At 31.8% G+C, this 18982-nt stretch overlaps 5 protein-coding genes across 6 annotated transcripts; 2 read left to right on the forward strand and 3 right to left on the reverse strand.

Moving 5' to 3' along the window:
• Positions 1-2068: 2068 nt before the first annotated feature.
• LOC115882789 lies at positions 2069-3282 on the forward strand. The gene is made up of 2 exons (XM_030901033.1): positions 2069-2826; positions 2877-3282. The coding sequence occupies exons 1-2, from the start codon at positions 2155-2157 to the stop codon at positions 3135-3137; spliced, it is 933 nt and encodes a 310-aa protein (XP_030756893.1). The 5' UTR covers positions 2069-2154; the 3' UTR covers positions 3138-3282.
• A 575-nt stretch (positions 3283-3857) lies between these two features.
• On the reverse strand, positions 3858-4915 carry LOC115882719 (esterase AGAP003155). The gene is made up of 4 exons (XM_030900943.1): positions 4590-4915; positions 4335-4532; positions 4131-4274; positions 3858-4062 (listed from the first exon to the last, which is right to left on the reverse strand). The coding sequence occupies exons 1-4, from the start codon at positions 4831-4833 to the stop codon at positions 3887-3889; spliced, it is 762 nt and encodes a 253-aa protein (XP_030756803.1). The 5' UTR covers positions 4834-4915; the 3' UTR covers positions 3858-3886.
• Positions 4916-5018: 103 nt separating this feature from the next.
• Positions 5019-5871, forward strand: LOC115882720 (probable ribosome biogenesis protein RLP24). Its single transcript, XM_030900944.1, has 3 exons — positions 5019-5174; positions 5256-5506; positions 5569-5871. The coding sequence occupies exons 1-3, from the start codon at positions 5094-5096 to the stop codon at positions 5762-5764; spliced, it is 528 nt and encodes a 175-aa protein (XP_030756804.1). The 5' UTR covers positions 5019-5093; the 3' UTR covers positions 5765-5871.
• Positions 5780-13933, reverse strand: LOC115882718 (zinc transporter ZIP3). Its single transcript, XM_030900942.1, has 7 exons — positions 13606-13933; positions 11240-11543; positions 9082-9204; positions 8794-8980; positions 6329-6541; positions 6100-6262; positions 5780-6040 (listed from the first exon to the last, which is right to left on the reverse strand). The coding sequence occupies exons 1-7, from the start codon at positions 13673-13675 to the stop codon at positions 6030-6032; spliced, it is 1071 nt and encodes a 356-aa protein (XP_030756802.1). The 5' UTR covers positions 13676-13933; the 3' UTR covers positions 5780-6029.
• Positions 13934-14364: 431 nt separating this feature from the next.
• LOC115882741 lies at positions 14365-15686 on the reverse strand. Of its 2 annotated transcripts, XM_030900966.1 has the most exons (6): positions 15589-15686; positions 15354-15542; positions 15083-15295; positions 14882-15020; positions 14686-14824; positions 14365-14606 (listed from the first exon to the last, which is right to left on the reverse strand). In XM_030900966.1, the coding sequence occupies exons 2-6, from the start codon at positions 15495-15497 to the stop codon at positions 14513-14515; spliced, it is 729 nt and encodes a 242-aa protein (XP_030756826.1). In that variant the 5' UTR covers positions 15498-15542; positions 15589-15686; the 3' UTR covers positions 14365-14512. The 2 variants fall into 2 exon arrangements, with proteins under 2 accessions (XP_030756826.1, XP_030756827.1); XM_030900967.1 differs by lacking the exon at positions 15589-15686 and having other exon boundaries at positions 15354-15579.
• Between the last annotated feature and the right edge of the window lie 3296 nt (positions 15687-18982).

The raw sequence follows: 18982 nt of genomic DNA on the forward strand, positions 1-18982 counted from the left end.
TTAGTAATTTTGTAACTGATTTTTTTTTTTTGATTAAATATCAAAGTTGCAAAAAACTGAAGTAAAATTGAACTACCGATTATCAATTTGTTTTCTTCTCTATATACAGGGTGGCTCAGGCTTCCGAAAAAGCTCTATATTAGGATTTAAATTTGTGACTTTCATTTTATTTTTTTGATGTAATGTGGTAACGCACATTTTGAAAATATTTTTAACAAGCGATACAAAGTAATTCAAACATATTTTGCGAACTAATGTTGTATATTTGTAAATAGAATACTATACAGAGTGCTACAAATTCCGAATAGAGCAATATCGGTATATCGGAAACCGCAATAGATACGAAGATAGTTAAATTGAGGTAATGTTGCGCCTTCGGATGTTCACCAAGATGCCATCAAAAAAGTTTTAAAAATTTCAAGGATTGCTTAGTTTTTTGAAAAAAAAACGGATTTTTTTGAAAATCAATTTTATGTTTTCCTGCCGTTACTTTTTAGAAAATCAAAAAAACTTATATTGCACATTCTCATAACCACTTTATTAGGGCTATCTGATAGCATTTTTATATTTTCAAATTAGCTGATAATGTGTGAGATACACAGGCCAAATTAATTTTTTTTAAATACGGACTTCACTTTTTATATTATGTTTAGAAAGAGCTCGGTCACACTAATACTTTTTTTTGTTTTGGGTACCTTAACAAGAACAAAACTATTTAATTATTATTTAAAATAATTTCAAGTCCGCCTCTGATTTTTTTTAATTATTTAATCTGATTATATTCATCGGAACAATATTGATCAGCGCTAATTAACATTGAATAAGGAAAATCGAGCCAATTGAAAGATTCAAAATAAATAATATCCAAGTCAGCAATTTAAAGTTATTAATTGAGGCGCTTAGAATAAAAGGGATACAAGTCACTTTTTTCTTAATGTAGATTTAGATAATTTAGGCATCAATTTATTTTATATAAAATGGAATTAAGTAAATTTTTCAGTGGCACTAAAAGTAGAGTAGAGTGTAGAATTTACTTAATTTCCTTTTATACTAAATAAATTGGTATCTAAAGTGTCTAAATCTGTACTTAAGTCCCTTTAGAACAAAAAGTCACTTCTATACCTTTTATTCTAAGCCCATCAATTTTAACATTTTTTATTGTGAATTTAAAATCTCAGTGTACGATGTAATAATTTCCATAATATTAATCGTAGTTATTATAAATAAATTAACTTCTACAAACTAGTTTCTATTGCTCTACATGTTCGAAAGGGTTACCACCCTTCCTATTGCACAAATTTATTATTCGTTCAATTTTATTTATTGCTCTTTGAACATATCTTCTTATACTTCCGATTGCTTTATTGTGAATACTGAGATGTATTGATTTGCTCTTTTACAAATAACTTCAAGTAACCCCCCCCCCCCTTGGTGACAGGTCCAGGAACCTCGCTGGTCATTATACGTCATTATACGCTCTACCATTTCCAATCCATCTTCCGGAGAAATAATTTTTGGATTGTTTATGTTACATTATATTTATATTATTTATTTTATATTATTTTGTGTTATTTTATTGCATTTGATTTTCCGTATCAATGTTTTACCCCACGTCATTATTAAAGCTTGAAAGCTTATCAATATTGTAACGATGAATGATAATAAATTAAACATTTAAAAAAAACAGAGCCGAACTTGAAAAATACTGATGTTAACAAATAAAATATTTTCAAAATGTGCGTTTCCGCATTACGTTACCATTACCCCCACATTACGTAAAAAAATTGAAATAAAAAACACAATAAAGCAAAAACCTATTATAGAGCTTTTTGGGAAACCTAGGTCACCCTGTATAATTACATTTGTACAAATAATTAAAAGCATTCCATTCATATTGATATACATTAACATTAATTAATGTATAAATAATTAATAGACAATAGATAATTTTATCACTTTTCTGCTTTTCAATTAGTAGACAAAAGAATCATCATGAAGTTATCATCAAAAGAAACCTTTTACAGAGCTTTTTTGCGTTATGTCGGTCGGTTAGGTATAATTCCTGTGCTTGATTTTGACTCAAATAGTTTAAAATTTTCGCCTATCTGGTGCTACATTATAGTAATAAGTGTCTGTTTAACAATAACGATAGTTATGGTATTTGTATTTATCACACTAAACGATTTTCTGGGAAACCATCAACGCGATAAAATAGTATCTTTTGTTGTGAATAATGCAATAATTGTTGTAGATATGCTTCTAATATACTCAGCAGTCATTTCAACCTTACGCAGATCTACTTGGAAAAAATTCATAAAGAAAATGGACCTTTTACATAAATATTATCAATTTCAAGACGATAATCTCATAAAAACTCTAGCTGATGTAATAGGATTTTTTGTAATACATGGAATATTACTTTATATTACGTATCTATTCTACGAATTTCAAGAGAGAGCCGTTAGTACTTTTTCTGCTGTAGTTTTAGCGTTTCCCACTGTGCAATTAACTTATCAGTACCTTCAAATGACTACAATACTGGTTATTATACAGGAAATCAAAAGAAACCTTGAAAAAGTTTCAAAACATGTAGAATTTAAGGGAATGAATCTAAAAAAAGCTAAAATGTGCTACTTGAATACACAGGAAAATGTTAACTGTTTCAATAAAATTTTTGGATATCAGATTTTTCTTAGTTTCGCTTATTGGATTTTGGCTTTTGAATCAATTTGTCTCTATCTATTTGAGAACTATAAACATCGTTATAAAACCACCATAGACTTTGAATTGATTTTCTTTTTTGTAGTGTTTATGAGCTTAATTTCAGTGAGTACCACATTTATTTAAGTTTTGATATTTCATTTTTAAAATTTTAGGCAAGTCTGTTGGCTGTAGTATTTTCCTGTGATGGTATATCTGCTGAATGCAGGAAGTTAATAGACTATATCTCCGATGTACAAGAAATGCTTCATAGGAAATCGCTGGAATATATGGAGCTGGAGTCACTGATTTTCTATATTCAAAACAATCAACTGTCGTTTACTGCAGCTGGTTTCTTTGAAATTAAGAGTTCGTCTGTGTTGGCTTTAATTGCTACGTCTACAACACATTTCATAGCTCTATCGCAATTTTATTAGTTGAACACATATACAGGATAAGTCAAAAGTGCGTCGAGCACTTGTAGCTCCTACAATAAAAAAAACCTAGGAATTTTGTATAAGTGCAAACCTAAAGTATATATTAGGATGTACTTCAGGAATATATTTTAACTTCTAAAGGGTGATCAAAAAAGTGTGAGTGGATCGGGATGATCTCTTTAAATGAAACCCCGCCCTGTATATTATTGCTTTTTTGGCTTCCTTTCTGATCACTTTACATAATCTTAAAATATTATTAAATATGTTTTGACAGTTTCAGAGATATTAATAAATAAATAAAGTGTCTTTTAACCCATTTTAAAAAAATATTAAAAATACATGAAATGTCCTGAAATCAAAACTTTACTAGGCATTTACTATAGTTGGTCTGTACTTACTTTGCTATAAATATTGTAATCTTTAACTGTACAAAATTCATTCATTCATTTGTGTTCAAAATTCTGTGCCAAGCTTTCTAAAATATAAAATAATTTTTCTTCGTTAAATGGTACAATGTCAATGGTGTACTCATCATGTCAACTATAATCAAAGTTAAATTTAAATGAACAAATTACCAAAAAACATTTAAAAAAAAAGTTTATTGTAATATTAGTTGGATTTCGCATGCCATGTAATATCATCGTTGTTACTAATCAATCCCTAAAAAATAAATATCAAGGTTAACAATAAAAAAAAACAAAAACTAATATCACTTTTATTTAAACATATTTACATCATATAAATAAAATTTAACTTAAAGTTGCTTCATTTTTATTTTCTTCTCTTTGCTGTTTTTTTAACATCTGCGTTTCTAGAAAGTCCCTGTACTCAGTTTTTTGTTTGGAAGAACCTGGTACATAATGTCCACCGTCATGTACCACCACCACAGGATCTTTAAAACATAAAGACAAAGCCTCACTCATTTCTGGAAAAAAATATTAAATTCTCAACTACCGAGTTTGAGTTAAAATATTTAATTCTAATAATTTTTACCTGTAGGTATAATTTTATCACTTGTTCCATAAATATGCATAGATGGTAAAGTTATTTCATCCTGATAATACTTTAAATGGGGCCAACTTTGAGACTTAAATCCACTGAACATTATGGCAAAGTTAAACTTTATATGATTTGTCACTAAAAGTATAATATTAATAATAATTGTTAAATAAATTTATAAAATTACCATATTCTTACATCCCACTTGTTGTAGATGACATAAAAGACCTAAAAAACAAGCTCCTTGTGAGAACCCCACAACTCCATCGAAGGGTCCATCCCTTTCAAACACTTGTTCAATAAAATTCACTGAGTCCTCAAAGCCTATTGCAGGTCCTCCATTCCTAATACCTCTATACGTCATATCGTCTCTGTTAAAAAACCAACCGTATTGTTCTACAATGCAATTTGTAATCGTAGTCATATATATAATATACAAAAAATGCTACGAACCTTCATCTTGAGCTTGGCCCACTTCACGGTCCTCTAGAGCGTCTAAATTATCGACCAAAAGTACTTTATGCGGTGCCGTTACATAGTTGAATTGTGCTCTACTGTGGACTAGCTTACGAAAAGAGCCTGTTTTCATTTTGAATACCTCTGCGTTTTGTCGATAGCCATGCAGAACTAAAATTTTCAGTTTCTGGGCTATTGATTCAGGGGTACAGCACATTTTATCTGACTGACTATTCTGCATAATTAAGGAATCTGTATTTAAAATAAATTAATTGGGAAAAAACTACAACTATTCGCTATTTTGACAAATAACATAACCCTAGAAAGTCTTCTTTTTAAAATTTTTGGCGATAAAATTTTATCTTGTAGGAATGGTGTCTTATGGCAAAAATATCGATACGTCATCAAAATGCCCTAAAATTGCAAACTTCTAACCTCACTTTTTGGAAATTGTCACATTTCCAGGTACGTCGAAAATTACGTACCAAAACAAACAGAAAAATGCGTATAGAAACGTGTTATTTCTGTTCTTCCAGGATATTTCCTGGCCACGGCATTCAGTTTGTACGAAACGACTGTAAAGTAAGCTTATTCTTTCCATTTAAACCAGAAAAACACGATTTTTCGAATTAGGTTATGTCTTTTTTAACTTTTGCTTTCTAGATATTCAAATTCTGCCGTTCAAAATGCCATGCAGCCTTCAAAAAGAAAAAGAACCCACGTAAGGTGAAATGGACCAAAGCCTACAGAAAGACAGTGGGTAAAGAGTTGGCAATCGACCCATCTTTTGAGTTTGAGAAAAGAAGACATGTTCCGGTTAAATACAGCAGAGAAACGTTCACAAAGGCTATTGAGGCGATGAAGAAAGTCGAAATTATCAAACAGAAACGACAAGGAGCTTATATTTTACAAAGGTATATAAAGGATAAGGTTTTTTTTTGATAATTTTACCTAAAGAGGTATTTCTTTGTTACAGGTTGCGTAAGGGTAGAGAATTGGAACAAGAAAGAGATGTTAAGGAGGTCCAACGTGACTTGTCACTTATTCGATCACCTGCTGCAGCTCTCAAACAGAAACAAGGTGAGAAAATGTCTGAAGATGAAAGAGAAAGCGATGCTGAAGGTGAACAGATGGAAGGAATCATTGAAGATGGTGGAGAGGTTACTTTGTAAAATAAAATGCAAATATATTCTGTTATGTAAGTTTACTCTGACTTTATTTAATAATTATTATTATCAAAATACAGGATTATACTTGTTTATTACTTTGAACAATTTGATACTGTTGTCATTATTTTTTTGTCACACACAATTTTTGCTTTTTTCTCTCCGATTTCATAACGTAAACCTACAGTGTTTTTTACTGTCTTAAAACAATTATCACATTTTTCAAAAAGTATCACAATGTGTTTTCTATATCAAAGTTAAATTTACTAAATTAGTCTTTGTCTGTAAAAAAATAAGTACCATAAATTAAAACAAATATTTCAATAAATTGCTTGACTTACCAATATATTTGCTAAAAACTGTCATCAAAATGAAACCCAATAGTACCGAAAAAAGCTGTAAAAGTCCCGCATTCCTTTTCAAATGCTGTTTGTGCCATCTTGCACGTTCTCTAGGTAGCACTTCACTCACAGTTACGTATAACAACGTCCCACCTGCCAAAGCCTAAAATACCCAGTGTCTCAACATCACTGTTCCAACTTTATACAACATTTAACAAAAACAAATTACCTGCAAAATAGGTATTATAGTATTTACAAGTTTGTTTGGATTGTCCGCAATTGCCATTCCTAGGACGATACCGCCCATGGATGAGCACGCAAAGACAAGTATACAGAGAAAATGCTTGCAAAAAGTCGTGCAAGTACTGGATGCCAACTCCATACCTAAACAGAAACCGACCACTAGTTTGTGGGATGCCACAGCTGCTAGCAGAAGCAGAACCTAAAAATATTATGTATTTATACAGGGTGTTTCAAAAAACGTGTGCTAGCTCTTGTGGGGAGATTCCTCATGTAAAACTAAGATTTATTTCTTATGTCAATATAGGTCCGATTCTGCTTTGTTTCGTAGCTACAGGGTGTTAAAGTCTTAATTTTTTTCATTTTATTATAATTTTCTTTCAAGTGCTTTTAGCGATTCAAATGAAATTATGATGGTAAAAGTTACTATAAGTGCAACATATTTTAATGCTAAAAAAGTGTCGACATATTAACCAGGGACGTGCATGCGGGTTATCACTGGACTATTTTTCTAAAAATACATGTGCGCCACTGTCCTTTTTCTTTTGTTAGCAAGATATGTAGGCCATTTAATGCTGATTAATAAGTTTTTTTGATATTTTGCCGATTTCAATCTCCTTGATGAATAAACCCAATTTTATTAATTTGGCTTAATCCAAGACTAATAGCAATAATCTTTAAAAAAAAATAATGTCATTAATCCAAAGTGTTAAATAAGTACTCATATTGATTCCTCATAAAAGATATGAAAAAAAGTTCCTATAAACATATGTAGGTGCGGAAATGCATAGTTTTAAAACTACAGAATGTTAAAACTGTTAGCACTGAGCATCAGTGTTATAAATTTTAATAAAATTTAATAAGTATGTTAAATAAAAATAATTAAATTTTATTAATTGTGATTAATAAATTAATCAATCATCGTTTATCTCATCAAGAACATGAATGCCGATTTCCATACAATATTAAGATACAGCTTTTAATCGGTATTAAACGTCCTATACTATTTTGCTGCCAAGAGAAAAAAGTCAGTGGCGCACATGTTTTTTTTAGAAAAATATTCCAGTAATAGCCCAAGAACGGTTAGCTAATAGGATTGCTCATCCTCATAAGACGTACGTTGGCCTCTTCCCGCGTTTCAGCAGACAGTTGTGACGTCATCGTAGTCCTTGTCATGATAGTCTGTATTATTGGTTGCCTATGGTAAATGTATAAAAATAACAGCTGAGAAATTTTGAGTTAATTATTTTGTCGATTTTAAATATGAAAAAGGTGTTTTTAAAGTTTTTAGAGTTATAGAATGTATAAATACGTTCATTTTGTGTTGTGGATTGTGACTAAGTGCCTACGATATTGTTTATTAATTATTTTAAAGCCAAATATGGAAGTACTCTAAAAAGAATACCTGCAGAAGGTGATGCTCGGAACTGCTGTTCTTAAAAATGCATTATCCGAGTATTTAATACGATTTATACAGTTAATTTTCTATATTGTATACATATAAGGCGTTTAAATAAACAAACTAAATATTGGATGTTTTGCATACGGCAACCAATAATACACACACTATCATGACAAGGACTACAATGACGTCACAAAGCGAGGAGTTTTCGCATGCACCTGGCAGACACTTTCGGCTGAATGAGCAGTCCTATTAGTTTACCGTTCTTGGTAATAGCCCATATGCACCACTGGTGAATATGTTGACAATTGGAAGGAAATTACAATAAATCGAAATACTAGTGGATGGACGGGTGACCGGTTCGAAACTCTGTATCGTGCTGCTATTCAAAAAAAGGCAAAAGTGTAAAATCTATTGACACACGCTGCTCATTCACGCCGGTTCGAGGCCGGATGTGATCGGATATCTCGTGATTAAGAGTCGATTTAGACACTTGCTAAATCGGTAGGCCATTGACCATGATATGGCCGAGGACCCCGGTTCGGATTCCGCGTAAACAAAGTAGGCCCCGTCCGATTAGTCCAGGCAGCAAAAATATGAAATCTTTACTTTTTTTTAATAAATCGAAAAAAAGAAGACTAACCCCCTGTAGCTACGAAAACGAAACAAAGCAGAATCGGACTTAAGTTGATAATGAATAAGAAATAAATGAGATGGCAGATGTTTGTTGAAACACCTTGTATAATATAAATAATAGGAAAAAAATGATGTTTGCAATGAACTACATCTCAAAATTTATTATAGTCTTTTTTCTTTGTAAAATTTATTTTGGTTTTTTGAAGACCATATTTTTCTCTAAGAAATTTCAAAATTCTAAAAATAAATCCATTCTTAGCTAATTAAATATCAACAGGTAAATTATTTGTTATTTTAATCTGAGTCTTTGCAAAAACTAACGCCAAAGTCAAATTTTACCCAAATTAAACAATAGGGAATCCTATATGAGGCGGTATTTATTTGCGACACTGTTGATGTAACTAAAACTCAAATACCTTTGTGGGCAGTCCTTCCAAGCCCACAACCAACCCTTCCAATAAACTGTGTATGGAAAGAGCCACTAACAATCCGAGACTAACAGTGGGCATGGTAGAATGACATGGTTCCTCATGACCAACATGACATAGTTGAGAAGGTGGATCATCTGCAGCATTGTATAGAGCGCTGTCAGAATAAGCAGTCCTAAATTTAAACGAAATAAGAATATTTTTTAGTTAAATAAAAAAGCCAGTTACAACTAAATATTTTAAGATTAACACTTATCTATAAAAAATATTACTAACCTAATATAATTAGGGTTGTAAGGATATTGTTGTCCCTCTGAAACAAGAAGAGAATGTCTCTCGTTCGGGTTGCATGCTCCATATCTGCCAAGCACAGAATGACGTCTTTCTGGTTGATCCACCCTGTATATGTTATTTTTGTTTAGATTTTTATTATATCATAATAAATATTAATTATTCATAACCCAGCTAGTTTGTTCGGAAATAATGCGAATATTTATTTCAAAATTGTCTAAAAATAACCGCATACGATCGAAAAAAAACGACGTCAAAGATAGCTTGGAAATGAAGATCGTTGTTTGAATTGATCAATTGTATATGATCGAAAAAAATGGCGTCAGCAATAGGTATGAAATGAAGATCGCTGTCATTATACAAGGTGTCCCAGAAATAAGTGCAAGTATTTTAACTGGTAGTATAATTCAACCCAAAATATAATTCAACCCAAAAAAATATTTTTTTTTGTAAATTTTCAAAGTAAAATAACTCTGGAGTTATTTGAAAAACGATAAAGAGAAAATATGTTTCTTTTGTCGAGATCTACCACCCCTTAAAATACTTGCACTTATTTCTAGGACACCCTGTATATAAAATATATGGGGAATGTCATTGATGTTCATTGTCAAGACAAATGGACGCCGTTTTTTCGATCATACGGTATTTTTCGTTAAATTTCTATTTTATAATGTATGTAGTAGTTCTGGTTTGCATTGGAGATCAATTATTACAAAAAAGCTATAAGCGTGCGTTTCGCAGTGGCGCATCTAGAGATTGACTCTGGGAGGGGTAGTGAACAGCATCCTGTTACTTATATTGATATTGTTATTTAATAAATTCTTTAAGTATTTTATCGTGAGTTTAAATTAGTGGGCCCATGGAATCTGTAACTAAACTCACCGGCAAAAAAACCGGCCACTAAAAACTAGTCCCAATTTCAAAGTTGGATTTCTCGCGAACCACCCATTAGATTTTGATAATTTTTTTTTTTAAATTGGAAATTAATTCTTTCTTGATGCTACATCAGAAATTTTTATTCCGAATTTATTTTGAGCATATACAGGGCACAACAATAAGACGAAGTTTTTTGCCCGAACTATTTAACACCCTGTAGGGTGCAGCAGCGGTAATAGCTATTGCTAAATCAAATCACATTGTAGTCTCATTTTTTGTGAGCATTTTGTTTTTTTTAATCACGACATTATCTCTGTTTGTATTGGAGATACGCTGCTTTAAAACGATCCGAACGTCTCGGAAAAACAGATTTATGAGTATTTGCAATATGGCAACAACGGTTGTCAAATTAAAAAATGCCATTATCTGTGACGGATGTTGCTCGTATTGTGGTTTTAATTGAGGATGGCCGAAGTCAACGTTATGTGTCCGATACCCTGGGTATACCTCGAACAACAATTTATACCGATTCCAGGCATCCTGGAATCGGTATATGGAAACGGGAATTTTCACCAGGCGAGTGGGTTCCGGAAGAAAACGGAAGACAAATGCAATTGACGACCGCTTTATTGTCCTGAATACTTTACGAAACGTAGAATTACAGCGTTCAATATCTGCTACAAGCCGTGCGTAGAACTCAAGTCAGTGAGAGAACAATCCGACAAAGCCTAAAAGAAAACAGCTGTCTGCAAGGACGGCTGCCACGGGACCCCAGCTACTTCCAAGATATCGTCGAGCACGTCTTCAGTTTGCACGTTTACATGTGAATTGGGATATTGAGCAATGGACTAAAGTCCTTTCCTTTTTCCGTCCTTTTTGGACGATGAATATCTTTTAAACGGTTAATTTAATCGACTAATCATGAGAAACCATTTTTGTAGAGCAGTGAATTTTCTACAAAACAGTGAGTTGCGCGTAGCATAATGATTTTTTGTTAACGAGCTATAAAATTCATAAGAAAAAAGAAATCTGCCTTAAAATAACCAAACCTTTAATAACTTTCTAACGGTGAGGTTTAAAAAAAATTGTAAGAGACCTTTTTTTGTAGAGAATCCAATTTCCTACAAACATATGAAACGAGAAATTTTTTCCAAATAGTAGAGACCGAGATATGAATTTAGCTTTCTCATAATAAGGAAAAAATAGAAAACTGAAAGGCGGGAGACCTTCCTATTAAAGTTAAAGGCTCATACTTGTATTGACCAACCTTGTTGTCCTCAGTTGATTTTCCACAGCTGTAGTAGTATCTTGGTTTTCTGTACCATGACTGTGCGCGCCTTCGCCATAAATGAAGTGCACAATTTCGTCCATCAAATACAGCAGAAAGAACCCGCATAGAAAAAATAGCTCTGTGTAGGGTTTGAACGCTGTGCTCGAATTGTCTCTAGCTTCTGGTAAAATGTGAACTAGAGATGTGCAGAGTAAGACTCCTCCACCGAAGCATAGAAGCGAACTGAGAAGTAATGGGCATCTTTTTCTAGATTTGCGAGCAAAACATGCTGGCAACAAACCTAAAAAAGGATAATAAGTTTGCCAAATATTGTACTAATGACAAAAAGAACAATTATCTCATTAAAAAAATCAATTTAAATTAGAATATTCAGCTCTTAATTTAGTTTTAGTGCAATGCTATTTCAACTGTATTATTGGTAGTATAATTAAGAAAGAATTTCAAACAGAGGGAAAATATTTCAAAAGTTCTGGCTCTTCTGAAATAATTTTTACTGAACAATGTTTTTGAGGTCTAAACCAATTGTTAATTATGCAAGAAAATATTTATTTAATAGAAATGAATTATGTTTAATAAATTGTCGTTAAATACAACTAGAGAAAAAAACACAATCCAAAACAAAATCAGAATATAACTTTAGTTACAAGGATTTTATTTTATTTAACCATGAAGCTAAGGGTTTTGTAAAACTGCGTTCACTGAACTTTTAGTTTTCATTTGTGTTGTAGTGTTGTTTTATATTATTTGTCAAAATATTTCGAATTTTATATTTCTTTAGTTAATACAGGGTGTCTTTAGTTAATACGTTGAAGCTGTAGGGAAGCCCCATAGCGACACTGGGAACATTACAAATCAAAGTTCCAAGGAACCAAATCCAAAGGAAACTACAGGAGGGCGGCTGACACTTGCTTGGGATCGTCCTCCACAAGTGGCACACAAGCTACCACCTTCTCCAGCAAGGGTCGGGAGCCTACCTCTAGACTAAATAAGCGACATAAGCTACCATTTCGTCTACCCGGCCTGGGTCAACCAGGCGGGCTAGAGGATCCTCTGAGAGTAGGTCTTAGCGGATCAGAAGCACGGAGATACCTCCGACTGCTCCACGAAGGACTTGCTTCAGAAGAAGCAAAAACGAAAACACTTCTCCGAAAAGGGAAGAGTAAAGAAACCAAGAAACAACCTGACTCGTCTCCATCACAGGGCAAGAGAGGGAGCGAGAACCTCTCACCTCTTCTCCGACAGGGAGAGAAAAAAGCCAGGATGGAAAGCCGTCGAACGCCGGGAGGCAAGCAGGGACGTATCACCAGCTTTGCCGCTATTGTTGGACAAGTGAAAATGGCGGTGCTGCCAAAGGATTTCCCAGAGGTTGCTCTGACCACCGACCAGCAAACGTCTCTAGAAGAGGCTATACTGGACGAAGTAGTGGCGATCGGATCGCAACACAACGATCTACAAAATGTGGGTCAGCTGAGTTTTGCGGGGCTACACTTTCGGGTGGGCATGATCCTCATAGATTGTGTATCTCAAGAATCGGCGAATTGGTTGGTAGAAATCGCACCAAAGCTTAAAAATTGGCAAGAGCCGGAACTGGTTGCAGTGAAGGGAGAAAACATCCCTAACATCCCCTTTCTGCCGAGTAGCAAGGGGAAAGACACCACCTACCTGCTGAGCTTTATCCAAGGTCAGAACTTCAATTTAAGGACATCGAGTTTAATCTACTACCTATGTCCATATTATCAAGAAATTATGTTTTTTGACTAAAAACTAAAAAAATTTCCAAAATATTTTTCAAAAAATTCCGAATTTTCGAAATTTTTTTTTCGCGAGAAAAACCTCATAGGCGTGTTTCTGGGGTTGAACTATACTACCAGTTAAAATACTTGCATTTATTTCTGGGTCACCCTGTATAATGATATTTATCTTAAATTTTTAAAGAATATTATTTCCTGTCCTTTTACAATAAACAAACTAAAACTCATTTGAAACTTTTCATAATATTGTTTATATATTTTAAATACAATAAAACGGAAAGTTTCTTAAAGTAAAGACATCAAGTGTCGCAGTAGAAAAAATTAAAAACGCATATGTAAACAAAATTATTATATATTTTAGTGATAACATTTGTTCTTATTTTAGAATTTTTATATTACTATCTATAAAGCCAATTAATACTGCATTAAATTAATAAAATAAATAACAGTAATTTTACTGAATACAGTTACATATTTTACGTATCTTTATATATTGACAATTTGTTAATAAATAATGTTTAGTTGTTTTTGTAAATATTCTAGAATAATTCTAGATTATTTATATAGTGTTTTTATTAATCTAAAACTTACCTACAAAAATGCTTCCTACTCCTAAAGCAACGATAGCCAATAATTTAGATTGTGTTGTATTTAACTCCATTTTTATTTCAACCACAAGAAGCTAAAAAGTATATTATGTTTATAAAACAAACATGTAAGGATTTTTCTAATATAGAAAATAAAGAAACACAGAACACAAGAGATATAGATTTTTTTTTAAATATCTTCAACAAATCGACTTAAATAGAAAGCATAGTCGCCCCATGTTTGACCAACAATCGAAAATTCTTCACAGATAACGTTATCTTAAATGTTTTATCTACCAAGTCATTATTGCTCTCTTTTTCCAAATCATAAATAAATGTAAACAAATAATTTGCTTTTTTTATTGAAAGATATTAGTAGGATTGTGTGTTAATTTGTATTCCTTATTTATTTTAATCGTAGTAATTATATAGACATTTTTAATTAAATATTAATTTATTTCAAGTTTTCAGAAGAAAAAGTTCTTATTTCGTTGTTTCCTTTCAATTGATGTATTTTAAGTTGCCTATAGTTTACCTATGTTAACCAATTGGTAAACCTGGAAAATCTTTAGGACTACGTGTAAAGTTGGTTGCCTGATTCTGTGATTCACTAATTAATCGAGTGTATTCAATGTCAAAAATAGATTTTAATATTTTTAGAAAAAAATTACTAAACCAATAATTAAATTCATCATAGAATACTATATATTTTAGAAATAAAATGATTGTCAAATTAATAAAATTAACCTGCAAATAACATAAATTATTATTAAAACATTATTTATTTATTGAATTGTACAAATGTTTTTATCTTAAAAATTGGTTATTAGAGTACCTTAGAGGGAAAACATTTCTATACTGATAAAATAACAAGTGAATATTGTGTATAAATATATTTTAAGTTAAAAATATCACTTTTTATACTGAATGCCCTTTTTAGGCGCTGTTTTGGCATTATGAATTACTTTTCTTCTTTTATTTTTATTCCAGGGTTCAGGCTCAACACTACAAAAAATATTTCTGTTATATTTTAAAAAAACCTCAAGAATAGTACACAATATAATAAATTATAAGTACAACTTACTCTAGTAAGTCAATTTCAACTTTACCATGCTGGTCAGTAAAATATTTCCAAAATTCATCACCTTCCTTGAATACTTTTAAAAATAAATTGTTTGAATTATTTCCTCCTTCCAAATGAAATGTTTCTGTTTTTAAATCATCTATAATAACACTGATATGTTAAAAAACCTATATATTTTGAAAAAGTCTTATAATACTTCTGGAAATGTCCCCTTTTTCCATTCTGTATTCTTCTAATTCTCTGTCTTTCTTTTTTAGTAAATTCAATAACACCTGCTGCTGTTTCTCCAAGAAAAAGACAGTTTGAATTAAAGGAATTGTAAGTTCATTTTTAAACTGACAAAAAAAATATAAATAAATTAATTCTCAGTAAAAATTCTACTGTATGTATTAGGTACCTTAGAACTATCTTGTTTTAGTAAAGAAAATGTATAAACAATATTTGGTACACCCAACTTAAGTGATTCATCGCTACACTTTGGCTGGAGAACTAAATTAAGTTCATTATCACTATAATTTAAAGAAATATTCACATTTCCTAATTCCTCAATTGTGCTCAACAAATTTGTTTTTACAATATCTTCAGTGGCTTCAATATTAGGGTTTTCTTTCTATAAAAATAGATTATTATTGAATCTATATGTACTAAGTAATTGTTTAAAGACTTACTTTAAAGATTTCTACTAATTGCTCAAGGGAAAAATGAGTTTCCCAAATATCTGTAATGTTTGTTAAAATTAAATTAAAATTTTCGTCTTGTTCGTCAAGACGTAGCATGTATATAGCTTCCGGAGTCTTAAAAGGTTTCCACATTTTTATAAATTAAGTGGTGTACACATATCCTTTAAATCGGAAAAAATTGATAAATTGATAATTGATAAATTGATAATTGATAATTGATAAATTGATAAATTTTCATCAAAAATTAATTACATTTTTTGTAAATAGAAATTTAATTTTTTTTTAGGTTAAGATTGTGTTAGGGATGGGAGTTGAGTTGATTCTTATCGATACATTCAATTGGATCATATATCAACTACGAAGTTTATATGATTCAAGGACAAATTGATAATGACGTGTTTAAAATCGATCCAGGGACTAATTTACTAAATAATGAGGATAAATAATTAACAACGAATTATGAAAGAGTTTATTACAAATCAATAATTTATTGCACAATTTTTTTATGAATCTGTCATGTGATCTGTGAATCTGTAATATGTATGAGCTGTAAGCTGTAAATCCCCTGAGTTAAGTTATTTTGAGTTTGACTCAGAGTAATAATTAAAAATAAATATCAGGTCGTTTTTCTTAATATACAGGGTGGTCCGAACTGTATTCCGGAAACTTCGGCAGCATGTTCTGCAGATAAAAATAAGTAAAAAAATTCGTATAAATGTATGTCCTAAAATGCTTAGTTTCGGAGATACAGGGCGTAGAAGTTTCAAAGAGGACAAAGAGTTATTACGCTTCAAAACAGTTAAAACACATGTAGGTAGCGTCCTCTATTAGTAGGAGTCATATTGACATCAATATCAAATTTCTCATGTCAAAAAACTCTTAGACGTCAATTTTCAACCAGATATTGACATTACTTCAGAAATTATTTGGAAAAAATCGAAATAAAAATGAAATTTCTATACCCTGTATCTCTGAAACTAAGCATTTTAGAACATACATTTATACGAATTTTTTTAGTTATTTTTATCTGCAGAATATGCTGCCGAAGTCTCCGGAATACAGTTCGGACCACCCTGTATATTCATAAAAATCTTAAAATAATAGATATGTATATAGGAAGAGAGAAGTGCCATGTATAAAATATATCTACCAAATTCTGTCTCTCCCTTGACTACTCCTTTGAATAAAAAGGTCTTCTCTGGTCTTCTCCCATGGCCAAATAAAACAAAGAGGAATGATTTTAATTGTGCTTTTAGACATTGTGAATGATCGTAAACTAAAAAGTATAAAGTGTAATTGAAACCACTAATTTATTCCACTAATTGCGGGGTTCTGAATGAAGCTCTAGTTCCATTAGCTTGATTGTTATAAAATTATAGTCAATAAGTGATATTTTAATTTTTTTTTGACGCTGGTAATCATGGCTGGTTTACGATCTGTTAATTACCCATATGCCTATAGAAAACCTGATAAAATTGCGGGTAATTGACTTTTAAATTGGTTTGCTTAAAGAAAGCTTTTGTAATAACCCTTTTGAATGGGGTCATTCTCGGGCGCAAGCTCCTTACTATATGAGTTAAGAGTACCAAACCACTTTTATACCGGGTGCGTCTCAAAAATGGCTCACCCCTATAACTTTTTTATTTTATCGGATAAAAAAACGAGATTTGGGAAATTAGGATCGATTGACATATTCAGTTGTTTTCGGTCGTTTCCGGTTTCACCGGAAATGAATACAACTTTTGATTTTTAAAATGACACCCTCCGTATTTTTTTACTTTATTCGATAGAAAATGATACTCTGAATAGAATGACATATCATATATCAACTTTAGACATTTTTGCATATCGTTTATTTGAAATTATAACATGCGGTTCATAATGACAATTTGACTCGAAATATCAAGTTTGTGGTATGAAATTATTGGTAAAAGAATGCTTTTTCCAAATATGCTAATGAGCCACCCTCGTTTCATTTGAAAAAATTGAGATATGATTCAAAATACAATTTGGGCATCTTTTGAACCGACCAGGACAAGACACTAAAAACATTAGACGATCAAATCTATTTTTCCAAGGCTCCTTGATTCAAAACTAGTGTTTTTAACACAGCCATGGCATTCTAGATTGAAATTTAAAATACAATTTTGTTTTAAGTGAAAATGTCAAAAGTTGATATATGATATGTTGTTCGATTCAGAGTGTCATTTTCTATCGAATAAAGTAAAAAAATACCGACCGTGCCATTTAAAAATCAAAAGTTGTAGTCATTTTCGGTGAAACAGGAAGTAACCAAAAACAATTGAATACGTCAATCAATCCTAATTTATGTCATATACTAACATACCAAATCTCGTTATTTTATCTGAAAAAATAAAAAAGTTATAGAGGTGAGCCACTTTTGAGACGCACCCGGTATAAAAACTTTATACAAAGTTGTCATTATTTTTTACGCTTAATATAGTAAAAAGTACCAAATTGGTACTTACCATTCGAAATTGTCTTTTTGTAATTTTTGTATACTATTTAATCAAATGCTATAAAAATTTAAGTAGAGTAAAATCTTTTTTAAAATACCTACATTTATAAGTTTTATATATATGTTTAAGTACAAAATACTTAGTGAATATCAATTTGGATTTCTAAGCAACAAGTCCACAAATGACGCTATGTTTTCCCTCCTTAATAAAGTTTACTCCAGCCTAAACAACCATCATTCTACAGCAACAATTTTCTGTGATTTTTCTAAGGTGTTCGATTGTGCAAATCATAAGATCCTAATTAATAAACTGCAGCACTATGGGTTCAGGGGATCATCTCTCGAATGGTTTAAGTCGCATCTGAGCAACAGATGTCAACTTGTGAGGGTGGATACCACGTTGTCTTCTAGCAAGCCAGTAGAATGTGGAGTACCACAAGGCTCAGTACTAGGCCCTATTTTGTTTCTTCTTTTTATTAACGACATTGCTAACATAAACATCAGTGGCAAAATATGTCTTTTTGCGGACGACACTAGCTTCACTTGGAGCAACAAGGACATCACGACATTTCATAGGATTATATCAAATGACTTAATCACCATTAAATTTTGGTGCGATTCGAGTCGCAACATTTCAAAAACTAAAGCTTTGTCGTATAAAAACTCGTTGCAGCTTTTTGTACTTAACAACACCACCATTGACGTCGTAAAATCTGTAAAATTCTTAGGGCTTGTTGTGGACAATTCTCTGAAATGGGACATACATATCGAAGCTTTGTCGAAAAAATTGAGCTCTGCCTGTTTTGCATTAAGGTCTCTTTCTAAGGAGCTTAACTTGTCAGTGGCTAGAACTGTTTATTATGCACTTTTTGAGTCGCACCTCAGGTATGCCCTTCCATTCTGGGGTACGTGTTGTGCGACTCAATTTGACTGCATTTTCAAGCTCCAGAAGAGAGCTGTTCGATATTCACTGGGACTAAACAGCAGAACTCATTGCCGGGGCTTTTTTAGAGAATTAAAAATATTGACTCTTCCTTCCTTATTTATATTTGAATCCGTTTGCCTAATACGTAAACATGTATCAGCTCCTCAAGAAAGGCCATCTCACATTTATCCACTCAGGAACGCGAAGCAAGAT

Source organism: Sitophilus oryzae, unplaced genomic scaffold (assembly GCF_002938485.1).
Source record: "Sitophilus oryzae breed Bouriz unplaced genomic scaffold, Soryzae_2.0 scaffold_179_pilon_pilon, whole genome shotgun sequence".
NCBI lineage: Eukaryota > Metazoa > Arthropoda > Insecta > Coleoptera > Curculionidae > Sitophilus > Sitophilus oryzae.

Excerpts from the sequence above, each read along its gene's own strand:
- LOC115882741 (XM_030900966.1), bottom strand. The coding sequence starts at position 15,497 with ATGTGGAAACCTTTTAAGACTCCGGAAGCTATATACATGCTACGTCTT. Across the intron at positions 15,296-15,353 it reads AATTAGTAGAAATCTTTAAA|AAAGAAAACCCTAATATTGA; the intron begins GTAAGTCTTTAA and ends CTATTTTTATAG. Across the intron at positions 15,021-15,082 it reads TAAAACAAGATAGTTCTAAG|TTTAAAAATGAACTTACAAT; the intron begins GTACCTAATACA and ends TTTTTTTGTCAG.
- LOC115882719 (XM_030900943.1), bottom strand. The coding sequence starts at position 4,833 with ATGCAGAATAGTCAGTCAGATAAAATGTGCTGTACCCCTGAATCAATA. Across the intron at positions 4,533-4,589 it reads GGGCCAAGCTCAAGATGAAG|AACAATACGGTTGGTTTTTT; the intron begins GTTCGTAGCATT and ends ATTGCATTGTAG. Across the intron at positions 4,275-4,334 it reads TCATCTACAACAAGTGGGAT|TGACAAATCATATAAAGTTT; the intron begins GTAAGAATATGG and ends TTATACTTTTAG.
- LOC115882789 (XM_030901033.1), top strand. The coding sequence starts at position 2,155 with ATGGTATTTGTATTTATCACACTAAACGATTTTCTGGGAAACCATCAA. Across the intron at positions 2,827-2,876 it reads TGTTTATGAGCTTAATTTCA|GCAAGTCTGTTGGCTGTAGT; the intron begins GTGAGTACCACA and ends TTAAAATTTTAG.
- LOC115882720 (XM_030900944.1), top strand. The coding sequence starts at position 5,094 with ATGCGTATAGAAACGTGTTATTTCTGTTCTTCCAGGATATTTCCTGGC. Across the intron at positions 5,175-5,255 it reads TTGTACGAAACGACTGTAAA|ATATTCAAATTCTGCCGTTC; the intron begins GTAAGCTTATTC and ends TTTGCTTTCTAG. Across the intron at positions 5,507-5,568 it reads GGAGCTTATATTTTACAAAG|GTTGCGTAAGGGTAGAGAAT; the intron begins GTATATAAAGGA and ends TCTTTGTTACAG.
- LOC115882718 (XM_030900942.1), bottom strand. The coding sequence starts at position 13,675 with ATGGAGTTAAATACAACACAATCTAAATTATTGGCTATCGTTGCTTTA. Across the intron at positions 9,205-11,239 it reads AATCAACTGAGGACAACAAG|GGTGGATCAACCAGAAAGAC; the intron begins GTTGGTCAATAC and ends TAACATATACAG. Across the intron at positions 8,981-9,081 it reads TACAACCCTAATTATATTAG|GACTGCTTATTCTGACAGCG; the intron begins GTTAGTAATATT and ends GTTTAAATTTAG.